An 11,579-nucleotide genomic window follows, 5' to 3' on the forward strand; every position below is an offset into this window, starting at 1 on the left:
CAGGGACTTCCTTGCTGGGCCTGGTATCAAACAGGACCCCTTGGATCTCAGCCTCCTGAGTAGCTAGGATCACAGCCATGAGCCATTGGCACCCAGCTTAGTTTACTGTCTTTGTATTGCTTCTTGTCTAGAATCTGCTCCATAGAAAAACACTGATTTTCATGTATTGGACCTATACAGGTTGAATGGTCATGTGGAGCATAGTGTGCTCAGAGGTGACTTTACTCTTGCAAAAGATCGGAGGGGATAATGCTTAACCTACCAAGAGGATGAGATAGTATTGCAAATGGAGATGCAGAAAATGGCTGGTGAGTGACAAGAGGAAACTTCCTCTACTGCATTTTCCATAATCCTCTTCAAAGGAGACAGGGTATTTTAGGATTGAAAGGCATCTATCATAAGATAGTTACCTGGGAACACAGAATTTCAAGACAAAACTTTCTTAATAGAATTCTGAGAACATTCAGGTACTGGTGTCTCACATCTATAATCCTAGCTACTCAGGAGGCTGAGATCTGAGGATCATAGTTCAAAACCAGCCTAAGCACATAAATCCAAGGCCTTTTAATCTCCCATTAACCATCAAAAAGCCAGAAAGTGTTGTGTCTTAAATAGCAGAGTACAAGCCTTGAACAAAATACTTGAAGTGAGAGCACCAGGCATGAATTCCAGGCCCAGCACTGCACAATAAAACAGGAAAGAAATCCCTCACCCCAATAAAGAAAAAACGTTTTATCCAGTAAACTACCTTTGCTAATTTTGCTGAGCACCCACTTCTTAATAGTTTCTGGGAGAAAGCATAAGAGTCCATCCACATTTCTGCTGGCCTTTCTGAGGTCAAAGGAGCACTGGTCTCCACTGTAGCACATGTGATGTTTCCACACATTTGAAAGCCAGCATGAATTTCCATGCTTCCTTGTTCCTTTCAATGGCAAGCATAGCTGACCATGTGAGCATGCTGGAACACCAAGATGGAAGCATGTCATTGTGGAGATTACTCATACAACCAAATTTTACTTCATGGGCCCCTGAAATAATCTTTAGTGTCTTAACCCTTTCAAATCCCAGACATCATGCACATTTTCAGCTAGTAGTTATTTTCATACACAGCTTCCAAATTTGCTAAGCTTATTGAAATGCTTTCACAGGGAAGATAATCATTCATTTACTCTTGTTGCCCAAATATTTAAAAATGTGAACATATATTTGGCTTTTTCCGTAACTCAACTCTTGCTCTGAGGGCACTATAAGCATGAATCTGTTATATAAAATAGTTTAAAGCTAATTATAGGTTTTCACATGGAGATGCCCTATATAAGTATGGGCCTCTTAACCAAATTAAGATACACACTTAACCATGTTCCTATCACTTTGCCATTAACACTTAATAGAAACAGATGTAGGATGTTCCCATGACCACACATGTAACTTCATCCCTGGACCCTGAGAGATACAATCTTATTCTGAGGTACTTGAAAAGGATAGGCCTGGGCCTTATGAGAGCTTTCAGTGAACAGAGGAAATGTAACTCACAGTTGAAGGGTCCCTAGATAATCCATCTACAAACCCTGTGAATCCTGCACAATGGGGGGTGTACGGAGGAAATACCTCCTTTGGTACTAGGAAACCCTGAGTGTAACAATCTTCTTCTGAAGTCTGCAGGTCAGGCAAGTAGAGAGGGCAGAACTCTGTCAGTGGTGAAAGACAGAATCTGAGGGGGACAAAGGAAGTGATGGACCTAGATAGAGAGTCCCCAAATATTTGATCTGTACCTCTGCACTTCGTCTGCAACTGAGAGGCTTTTTTTTGTTCAGAGAGTGACACTGAACCCTGTGAACCTCTCCTTGCCACTCAAGGAACACTGGGATTTCCAGAGTGTGACAGAGATTCTCAGTTTGTGCGGGGCAGATGATAGTAGAGTATGAGTAAGAGGAAGCCCCCAAACCAATGAATAATGCATCTGCACCACACTCATACTTGGAAACGATATCCTGACATCTGTAGGTCTGAGAATTGGAGAGGCCCCAGCACACCCTTTAGACACTTCTGATGGTAAGGGTAAAAAGTCTTCTCCCAGTGACTCACATTTGTAATCCTACCTACTCAGGAGGCTGAGTTCTGAGGATTGGTGTTCAAACCAGCCCATGACAGAAATTCCTTTGGACTCTCACTTATACAAAATTACAAAAAAAGAAAAAGAAAACAAAGAAAAAACCAGCAATGAGCTGTAATTCAAGTGATAGAGTGTTAGCCTTGAGCACAAAGGTAAGGGATAGAGACCAGGCCCAAAGTTCAATCCCAGGACCAAATTTAAAAAAAAAGAACACAAAACCCCCCACACTTCTTTTCCTAGATGCTGTTCCAAATAAAATCTGATTGAAGCCAAGCTGCTGTTCACAAGCAATAGTCATTGAGGCACTAATCAGCTGAGTGCCCCTCCTCAACTATTTTTAGTGCTTTGTGGGTTTTGAACTCAAGCCATTAAAGTTGCTAGGAAGGCACTCTATCACTTTAGATACTCCATTTTTTTTCTTTAACTAGCTTTTCAAAAGGATCCATTTGTTTTTACCTCATAAGTCCAGGACCTGAAAGGTCTTCATTATACTCCCCACATACTCTTGATGAGAAACATTGACACAGGCACCATTTCATAGTTTTAGAAAAGGTCCCCAAAAATTGTAGGACAGGCTTGCCTCAAATTCTGATCCTGCCAATCTCAAGCTCATGAAGAGGTAGGATACTAGACATGAGCCACTGAATTCAGCTAATCTACCAAGTCTTCTATAGGAGGAAAAATTGCAGGTCATACTTTTATGTCTGGAGTGCTGTTTTTTCCTTTTTTCGCTTGTGGGGCTTTAACTCAGGCCTTGAAACTAGCCCTGAACTCTATCCCTAAAAGCCAGTGCTCTACCACCAGGCGACTTCCAGCCTTTTCTGTGATTAATTGGACAGAAGAGTCTCAAGGACTTTCCTGCCCAGGCTGGCTTTGAACCACAATCCTCAGATCTCAGTAGCTAGGAAAAGAGATGTGAGTGGCTGTTGGGCAGCTTAGTGTGCACTTCTTAGGGGGGATTAAGACTCTGAGAGGTTCAGGTGGGAGAGCTGTCTACAAGGTGAACAGAGGAAATCCCACTATCAAGTGCAAAGGAGTAACCTCAATGTCAGCTGTTGCCCAACATTCCACCCCTCCCCCAGCCTCCCTTTCAGATTCCTGTGACCATGGAGACAATTTTGAACACTAACTTGCAGAGGAGAGGCTGTTTGTCTAAGCCGCATCCAGGAGAGAGAAGTTGATCGGCAAAAGCCCTGATTCAGGTAGAAAATCATAAAATAAGTCGACAGCGTGGATTCTTTCACACTCTCAGTCCTGATCCCTGGGGAATATCAGGACAGTTGAGCACTCCTCCACCATGTATGCCTTTAACACTCACCAACCCAAGTAACCTTAAGTTCTCCCTCCAGATACTGTGAGAATAACAGCTTTAGTCTAGGGTCTTGGATACAAGAGGACTTTGGATATCTTAGGGGAAGCAGAGAAAGCTTCATACTATTTGGCAGGTCCCTAAAAAACCTATATTCACCTTTGCTCTTGGCCATGCTCCTCAGGGCCTCTGGTTAGGTAAGCAGTCTACCTTTTTTTCACTAACTCTCCACAATGGACACTGAGAAAACTTTTGTCTGAAGACACTTGTATGGAGAGGGCAGGACTCTGTAGGGCCTATGTGAGTGGTTCACACACTCATGATAGATATGGGTCTGGGACATTGACTTCAATCATGCAGTGATAAAGGAAATGAGAGCCTTGGCTGGTCAGGGCCAAGACTGTTAAGGAAAGGACCTTAGACTCCAGGTTAAGGGAGACACAGAGCAAATGTGCCCCTGCAGTCAGTCCAGGGAGACCCTGTGCTGTCTCACCAGTGTAGTGATATTATACTTGCCTTTCTAGACCATACAATGTTAGGGATTAGGTAGACACATAAATCCTAAATTTAACAGACTGCCAGTCCAGATGCTCACTGAAGTCTCAAAAGGAAGACTCATGAGCAACTGTGATTGGCCTAGAAAACATAAGACCAACCCATGCAGTGACTCTGTGGAAGCCCTGGATCAGGTGATCAAACAACTGAGACTTTACTTCTGTATCTAAGGGATGGGGTAAGACCTGTAGAGTGTCAAGGTGAGATGTAAGGCAACACCAAGGATGGGTAACTTGGCCTTATTTTCAGACTGAGTCCTGATCTTCCTCCAACTCTCTAGGAGGTGATTGGTATCATGAGTGGTGTGGGACTTCTGCCTGGACTAAAGGAGAGGACTTAGGTAGGAACCATGGGAAATTGCAGGTCAGATAAGAGGTAGACTGCAACTACCTTCATCCGGGGGTGGCCCAGAACAGCATGCCTAGATTCAGAATACCTCACTTTAGCCTCTTAGGCTCATTTCTGGGAGAAGTTTAACTCGGGCTGAAGAGTTTGTCCTCTGCCCAGCAGAGGTCTGTGAGGAGACCAATAGTTCCTTTTCAGATGTAGGGAAACTACTTAGATTGTAAGGCCAGGGAGGCTGCAGCAGCACTTTGGGGAAGAAAGGGCATCAAGACTCTCTCTCAGGTCTGCAAGATGCATCTGGACATCACCAGAGGGGAAAAGCCCCAATCATGTGAAATTGACTATAAATACCCCGAGATACCCTACACAAGAGAAAAGCCCTGCATCCTGCCCCCTCTTTCAGACTTGGGAATCTCTTCTGGGTGTTCACATGAACTGTTTATAAACTTCTGTCTCCCAGGAATCAGGACGCTGAGTCCTTACACTGAAGAAAATCAGTGAAAAGAACCTGATCAACAAGAGCGAGTGTTCAGAAGCTATGTGGAGTTAAGGTGAGGACAGGTATAAAGCCCAACTCATACACATGGACATCACTAACAGTCTTCTACTCCTTTACCTATGAGAAAAGCCAGAAAGCATAGGAGCATTCACCTCCCCTTACATCTTTGTGTTTTCTCACAGAAATAAGGTTTTTGCTTTGGGATTGTAGCCTTAGATCTTGAGAGTGAAATTCCCAACCTGACATTTAAGAAGGAGAACACTGAGGCAGTCCTCCAGTAATATGGCCCACACTGCATGTGCTTACCTTTGCAGTTGCCCTTGTGCCCATGCGATGTATTCTCATTGCCTTTTGTTCCATTAAAAGGACCTGGAACCACTTGAGAAAGCGTGCCTCAGGCCAGCAAAGAGTAGTGCACACATCTGCAGGGGGACTTTGGGCACCTAGAGTGAGTTCAGTAGGGGCTGTCTATTGCAGAACTTTGAGGACCTTGCAGTCTAGCTTCCTCTCACTGTCCAGTCTGGAGGCCCCATGTTGTCCTTGCATGCTGGAATCCAAAGGAGAAAGAGGTCTGACTCACTGCCTGCTGGACATACTCCAGGGACCAGGAGGCTAAGGTCTTGGTCTGTAGAACTGCCCTGTTCTAATCCACAAGTTTGAGGTGCATATGATGAAATTGTACCATATGTTCCATCTATTCACCCCCAACACAACTCCACAGCGCTCAGCACTACACACCCCACCACTATCAGAGAAACTCAGACTCACTAGCGTCTTGTGCCTTGTTGAATTGTTCCCTCACTGTTAGGTTTCAGGCAACAGACACAAGAGGTGGACAAGAAACTATGTGGCCCTAAAGGCACAAAGGAAGGGAGTTGGCAAGAGGAACATTGTCAGCTGAAACTGCTTCCCTGCTTTCTCTCCCACAGGCCTAGGAGTCATCATTGAGCTGCATTCCACCCTCTGACTAGCTATCCCCAACAACAGCCAGGATGCCTTATACTCAGAGGATCCTTCCCTCTGAGCTTGAAAGAGGCCTTGTGGCCCAAAGCCAGGCCACAGGCCTGGTGGATGAGGAGGAGGCCAGGGACTCCACTCCCACTACTCTGTTGTTCCGATTTCTAGCTGAAATGTCAGTTACTTTCCTCCTGAATGAGGTCATTGGGGCAGCTAATGAGGATGATCAAGAACCCCACAATCAGGAAAGGGAGGATGTGCACCCTGACGATGATGAGATATTGCAGAATGCTCTGCAGAAAGAGGCCCTAGCATTGGTGCGATACCTGTTACGTCAGTACAATTCATGCCAGCCTGTTACTGATGTGGATATGCTGAGTCGCATCACGGGAGGTTACCGGCCTCACTTCCCTGTGATCTTAGACAAAGCTTGTATATGTATGCAGCTACTGTTCGGTATTGACGTGAAGGAGGTAGACACTCTTTTCCACACGCATGTACTTGTTATAGCCGCAGGTATCACTTACGATGGTGTTCTGAGCCATGTGCAGGGCATGCCCAAGACCGGTCTGCTGATAATTGTTCTCTGCATCATCTTCACGGAAGGGGGCTGTGCCACCGAGGAAGCCATCTGGCAAGTGCTGGATAAGATGGAAGTGTATCCTGACAGTGAACACGTTATTTTTGGAATACCTAGGAAGCTGCTTATGGAAGATTTTGTATATGAGCAATACCTGGAGTATCACCAGGTGCCTGGTAGCGACCCCATTGCCTATGAGTTCCGGTGGGGCCCAAGGGCTTATGCAGAAACCACACAAAGGAAAGTCCTGGAACACTGGGCCAAGTACAGCGGGATTGACCCAAGCTCCATCCCTACACTGTATGAGGAAGCTTTACAGGAAGAACAGGGAGCAAATACCAACGATAGCACTTCTTTAATAAAAGAGTGACTCTTCCTCATTTGAACTCAGTCAGGAAATTGGTTCCACCTTAACATCCCAGTGAACCAGCGATTTACTTGGGAGTGGTTGAAATGTCAAGGGAAATAAATTATAATATAGAGAAGCTCACTGTGAATCCTTGCCTCAAACATTTTCTCTGTGACACACACAAACACAAACATTGTCTTGATTTGCATTGGGTATGTGTGTATTTGTATGGGAAACTACATCTCAATGATAAGTCCCATAACCGAATGACTGGTTTCTCCTGCAAATCATTATTTTAACATATGCTCTTGGTAATATCTTTTTTCTTTTCTTGTTTTTTTAATTGTGAAAATACCATACAGAGGGGTTACAATTACATGGACAAGGCAATGAGTACATTTCTTATCAAGCATTGTTGCCTCCTCCTTTGTTTCCCCTTCCCATCCCTTCCTTGCCTCCCCCCCACCCCGCCAAAGTTGTAAAGTTCGTTTTTCGACATAACATCTTGTACATCTCATTGTTGCAATGGGTCCACTTGTATCCCTATTTAAACAATTTGTTTTTTCTCTTCCCCTCCCCAAATTATACCCGCATGAAATACTGTGAAAACAGGGGTTTTACTGTGGGGGAGGGACATACAAAGCAACAAAGAAATCATCCTATAAATATGTTAGAAACAATTGCAAGAAAGAAAAATCATTTGAATCCTTATATTGGGGTTCATGGTAATATGTTTAATTAACACACAATTTGCTAGGATTTTAAGCCACAACCTTATGAAGAAAACATAGAGTAGAATGAAGTAATGAAATGAAGGAACAGGGTTTTTTTTGTTTGTTTCTGTTTTTCTTTTCCTTTTGTTTGTTTATGAAACTTTGGGATGATAAAGAAGTGCACTAAAAGGGTAGGACAAATAATGAACAAGTGCAACAGTGCAACTCATACTAGACACTATGTTGAATGAACAATAGAACTTCTGGATGTGGGGAGAGATGGGAGGGCAGGGAGAGATGGGAGGGCAGGGTTGGTAAGGAGAAACAAAGGAGGAGGCAAAATGTTTGATGAGAAATGTACTCATCACCTTGCTCATGTAATTGTAACCCCTCTGTTGGGAATTTTCAAAATAAAAAACAACAATAAAAATTAAAAAAAACCTTCGAGGTTAGTTTGGGAGGGATAGACTGGAAGAAAGCATGAGAAGGAGTGACATTTTCTAAAAAAGAAATGTACTCTATCTGCCTTATACATATACCTGCAACCCCTCGGCACATCACCTTTAGAAGAACAATATAAAATTGCACAGAAAGAAAAGTTTTGTGGGCCATCAATGGCTCATGCCGGTAATCCTACTCAGGAGCCTGTGAACTGAGGTGGAAGTTTGAAGCCAACCTCAGCAGTGAGCTCTTGAAGGTTCATGTCTCCAATGAACCACCTAAAAGCTGAAAGTAGAGCTGCAAGTATAAAAGGTCAGGTACAGTGCCCAGGCCCTGAGTTCAAGCCCCGGACTGGCACACACAAAAATACAAAGAGCTATCATTTGCAGAAAAAGAGGTGGAACTTGTGTGAAAGAAGCCAAATTAAGAATGAACAATATCACATCTTTTCTCCAATATAAAGAGCCTTCTTCCTCACCAATAAAACACAAAAGAGACCAATTCAAATGTAAACCAGGGACTCTCTTAGGGAGGACATGTCATGGCAAGGGATGGCTCTATGATAGGGTGAAATTTGAGTATTATAGAGACCATCCACACACGACCATATGAAAATAGCCTAATTAAGCCCACGTTAAAAGACATTTAAAAACTTAGAACAGTGACTTAAATGGAGAAGCAGCTGGCAGAAAATGATCTGGGCTTTCACTCAAATTCTAGGATCTGTCATTCTAGGACTTTCATCACAACCACATGTTGAAAAGTGACTTCTAATGGGGGAAAATTTCCTGAATTCTATGACAGTTTATTTTGCTTTCCTGTTCTCCTGAGCTCCAGGTACTCTGTTATGTCCTACAGAAGAGTGACATGAACATCCCAGTGTGGAAAGCACTGGGATCAAATACCATTAGAAATGACTGCCTCTGCCCTTCACTACAGCTCCAGCACTCACAAGCATAACTCACGTCTTGAAGATAGCAGAGGAAGGCAGCAGACACACACTGCTGCTGCTCAAGTTGAGGGTATAGGAAGGGACTGAGATGACCTGTACAGGGCTAGGCCCTCCCTTGCTGTGAGCCTTGAGAGGCAATGAGAAAGAAGACCAGGCAGCTGCTTTGTGACTTTTATGAACCCCCCATCACCTTCACCAGCAGCAGTGGCTGAGGGAGTTATGGAGATTTTCACCTGACCACAAACCTAGGTGAAAACAGAGATTCAGATAGGTCCATGACGTTTGTCCACAGGAGATGATCTGTGTCTTCTTATCCTCTGCTTCCATGTGGGTCACTACAATGATGTCAGATTCCTATACTTAAGGACACTAGATCAACTCCAGTCCTCAGGTTCTCTGAGGCTGAAGGAAGACATGGTCAGAGAATAATGGTGTTCCATTGACTAGATGATCCCTGGTAGACAAGTGAACACTTGAGTGCAGCTGAAATAACTAAGGTCCATCCTCCTGTATTCCAGGGCTCTTCTGCTTACACACCAGAACCTTCTCTTACCTTCACCTCACAGAGAGAACAATCATTCCCTTCAAGGACCTCAGACCAAGACTGTGACCTCCAAGGTTCCCTTGGACCAGTCTAGCTCACTTGCTACAATACTTGAAAGTATCAGTGTAGGGTGACCAGGCAGGTGAATCTGGACTTCTGCATGTGGCTTTGGTAGAAAGAGCCGTGCCTCAACAGAAGACTGGTGCAAGATCTTCTAAGGTGGCTGGGTGATATGAGGGAGAACTGAGTGTCCCAGATTCAAAACAAATGCACAAATACACAAAATCTCTTAGTCTTACATACCAAGATCTAGGTGTTTATACAAATTTTTGTAATAAAGCACATTAGCTAGGCCTCATCTCTCCAAGGCTTGCTTTTTAGCAAGGCACAATAGCATAATAATTGACCTTTTAAACTTTCAGATGGAGGAAGGGAGGAGGTTACCTGAAGCTGTTATCGTAATCCACCAAGTAGACTGACTGTCTTCTAATCAATTTTTGACTATAGTACTTTTTCCTCCCACAGAGGAGATGTAGCCTGAGGCTGGTAAATTTGGTCAGATGCTAGAGGACCTAATCAGGCCTGTGACCCCCCCCCATGCCTTGCTTGACCACCATCACATGCAGAGGACATAGAAGGCCTGGAACTGGACCCAGCAAGAGACTAGAACTTTTATTCCTCCAGAATTATCCAGATGAAGAACAAAGACACAGAAAACAAGGATCCACAAGACCTAAACACCAAAGCCAAAGGTAGCTGTGTGGGCCACTCCCACCTTCTAGTTAAGCTGAGAGCCAATATTCTCTACAGTATGATGGTCCTACCAGAATACCAGACTCAAGTCAGCCTGGCCCCAAAGCCTCCCACCATGACAAACAGACACCAGGTGCCCTTGGTCCATAGATCACCATGGCAATAACATTCTCAGGGTGGCTTCAGTTCACAGACGTCCACTATGGCAAGCCGAACCGGTACCTCTTACTCTTGTCAGAATAGGGGGACAGGAAGAGGGTCTGAGTACATATGTGCCCCTTACCTTTCCATTTTCCAGATGGATCAATCCCCAGACACCAGAAATAGATACAAACAGAAAAGAGACAAGCAGACAATTACTCTGGAGGTCTCCTGAGCAACTCTAAACTCCAAAATGATTTAGTGGCATGTCTATTGTCCACGATCCTGGCTGTCAGAGTGGTAGAAGAGCCCTTGGGCCCTGAGAGAAATCACAAGTGGCGGCTGTCCTATGGAGACTCCAGTCTCTGGCAGCTGGCATTTCTGAGGCCATTTGCCAGTGTGGCTCCAAGAAACCCAAGTGTCCCTCTTGGCACGAGGGTCTCTCCTGTACAAGCTCTCAAACCTTGTAAGGGAACTCAGTCATGAGAAACAGAGAAATAACCACTTAAGAGGCCAAATTCGGAGTCTTTATTGGAAAGCCAGAGGACTGCTGCTAGAGTCTTGTCTCAAAGACCAAGAGCCCTTAATGCGGCTAGTATGAAGCTTATATAGGTAAAAATCACATATGGTGTAAGGAATTAAACCTAACAGTGTAACAGATAAGCAAAGAAAACCAAAGAGGACACATAAACCTAATAGAAGTAACTAATAAACGTAAACCATCTAATGAAGCAAGGGTCAGTATCTAGGGGAATCATTGACCCAGTCTCTTTACTTTGTTAAGTAGCTAGAATAACAGGCAGGAGACACTCGTGCCCTGTTCCCTCCCTTATTCAAGAGCAGTGACTTGGAGCTGAATGATCTTCTTCAACTCTGTCTGGATTGAGGACTTTCCTGGTGGCTTTGCTATGCAAATGCTTTTCTACTTCTTAGACTATGCCTTTCTTTCCTCACTCAACATTGTGATCCAGCTACTAGGGTAGGTAGGGTAGGCAGGACTTGTTTTGAGGTTTCTTTAGGTACTACTCCTGCCTTCTTATAAGTTTTTGTTTGTTGGTTGATTTTTTGTCAGTCACGGGCCTTGAACTCTGGGCCTGGATGCTATCCCTTAGCTCTTCAGCTCAAGGCTAGAGCTCTACCACTTGAGCCACAATGCCACTTCTGGTTTTCTGGTGGTTTATTGGAGATAAGAGTCTCATGGACTTTCCTGCCTGGGCTGGCTCTGAACCTCGATCCTCAGATCTCAGTCCCCCCTGAGCAGCTAGGATTACAGGTGTGAGACACTGGGGCCTGGCTTCTTTTAGGGTTTTTAAGTGCCAGGTGCTTCC

The 11,579-nt window shown here is 44.3% G+C and overlaps 1 protein-coding gene across 1 annotated transcript; it reads left to right on the plus strand.

The window, feature by feature from the left end:
* The first annotated feature begins 5,813 nt into the window (after nt 1–5,813).
* On the plus strand, nt 5,814–6,728 carry LOC105993473 (melanoma-associated antigen 10-like). Its single transcript, XM_013026743.1, has one exon. It carries the CDS (start codon nt 5,814–5,816, stop codon nt 6,726–6,728), a length of 915 nt encoding a protein of 304 aa, XP_012882197.1.
* The last annotated feature ends 4,851 nt before the right edge of the window (nt 6,729–11,579 follow it).

Source organism: Dipodomys ordii, unplaced genomic scaffold (assembly GCF_000151885.1).
Source record: "Dipodomys ordii isolate 6190 unplaced genomic scaffold, Dord_2.0 Scaffold96, whole genome shotgun sequence".
Classification (NCBI taxonomy): domain Eukaryota; kingdom Metazoa; phylum Chordata; class Mammalia; order Rodentia; family Heteromyidae; genus Dipodomys; species Dipodomys ordii.

Excerpts from the sequence above, each read along its gene's own strand:
- LOC105993473 (XM_013026743.1), top strand. The coding sequence starts at position 5,814 with ATGCCTTATACTCAGAGGATCCTTCCCTCTGAGCTTGAAAGAGGCCTT.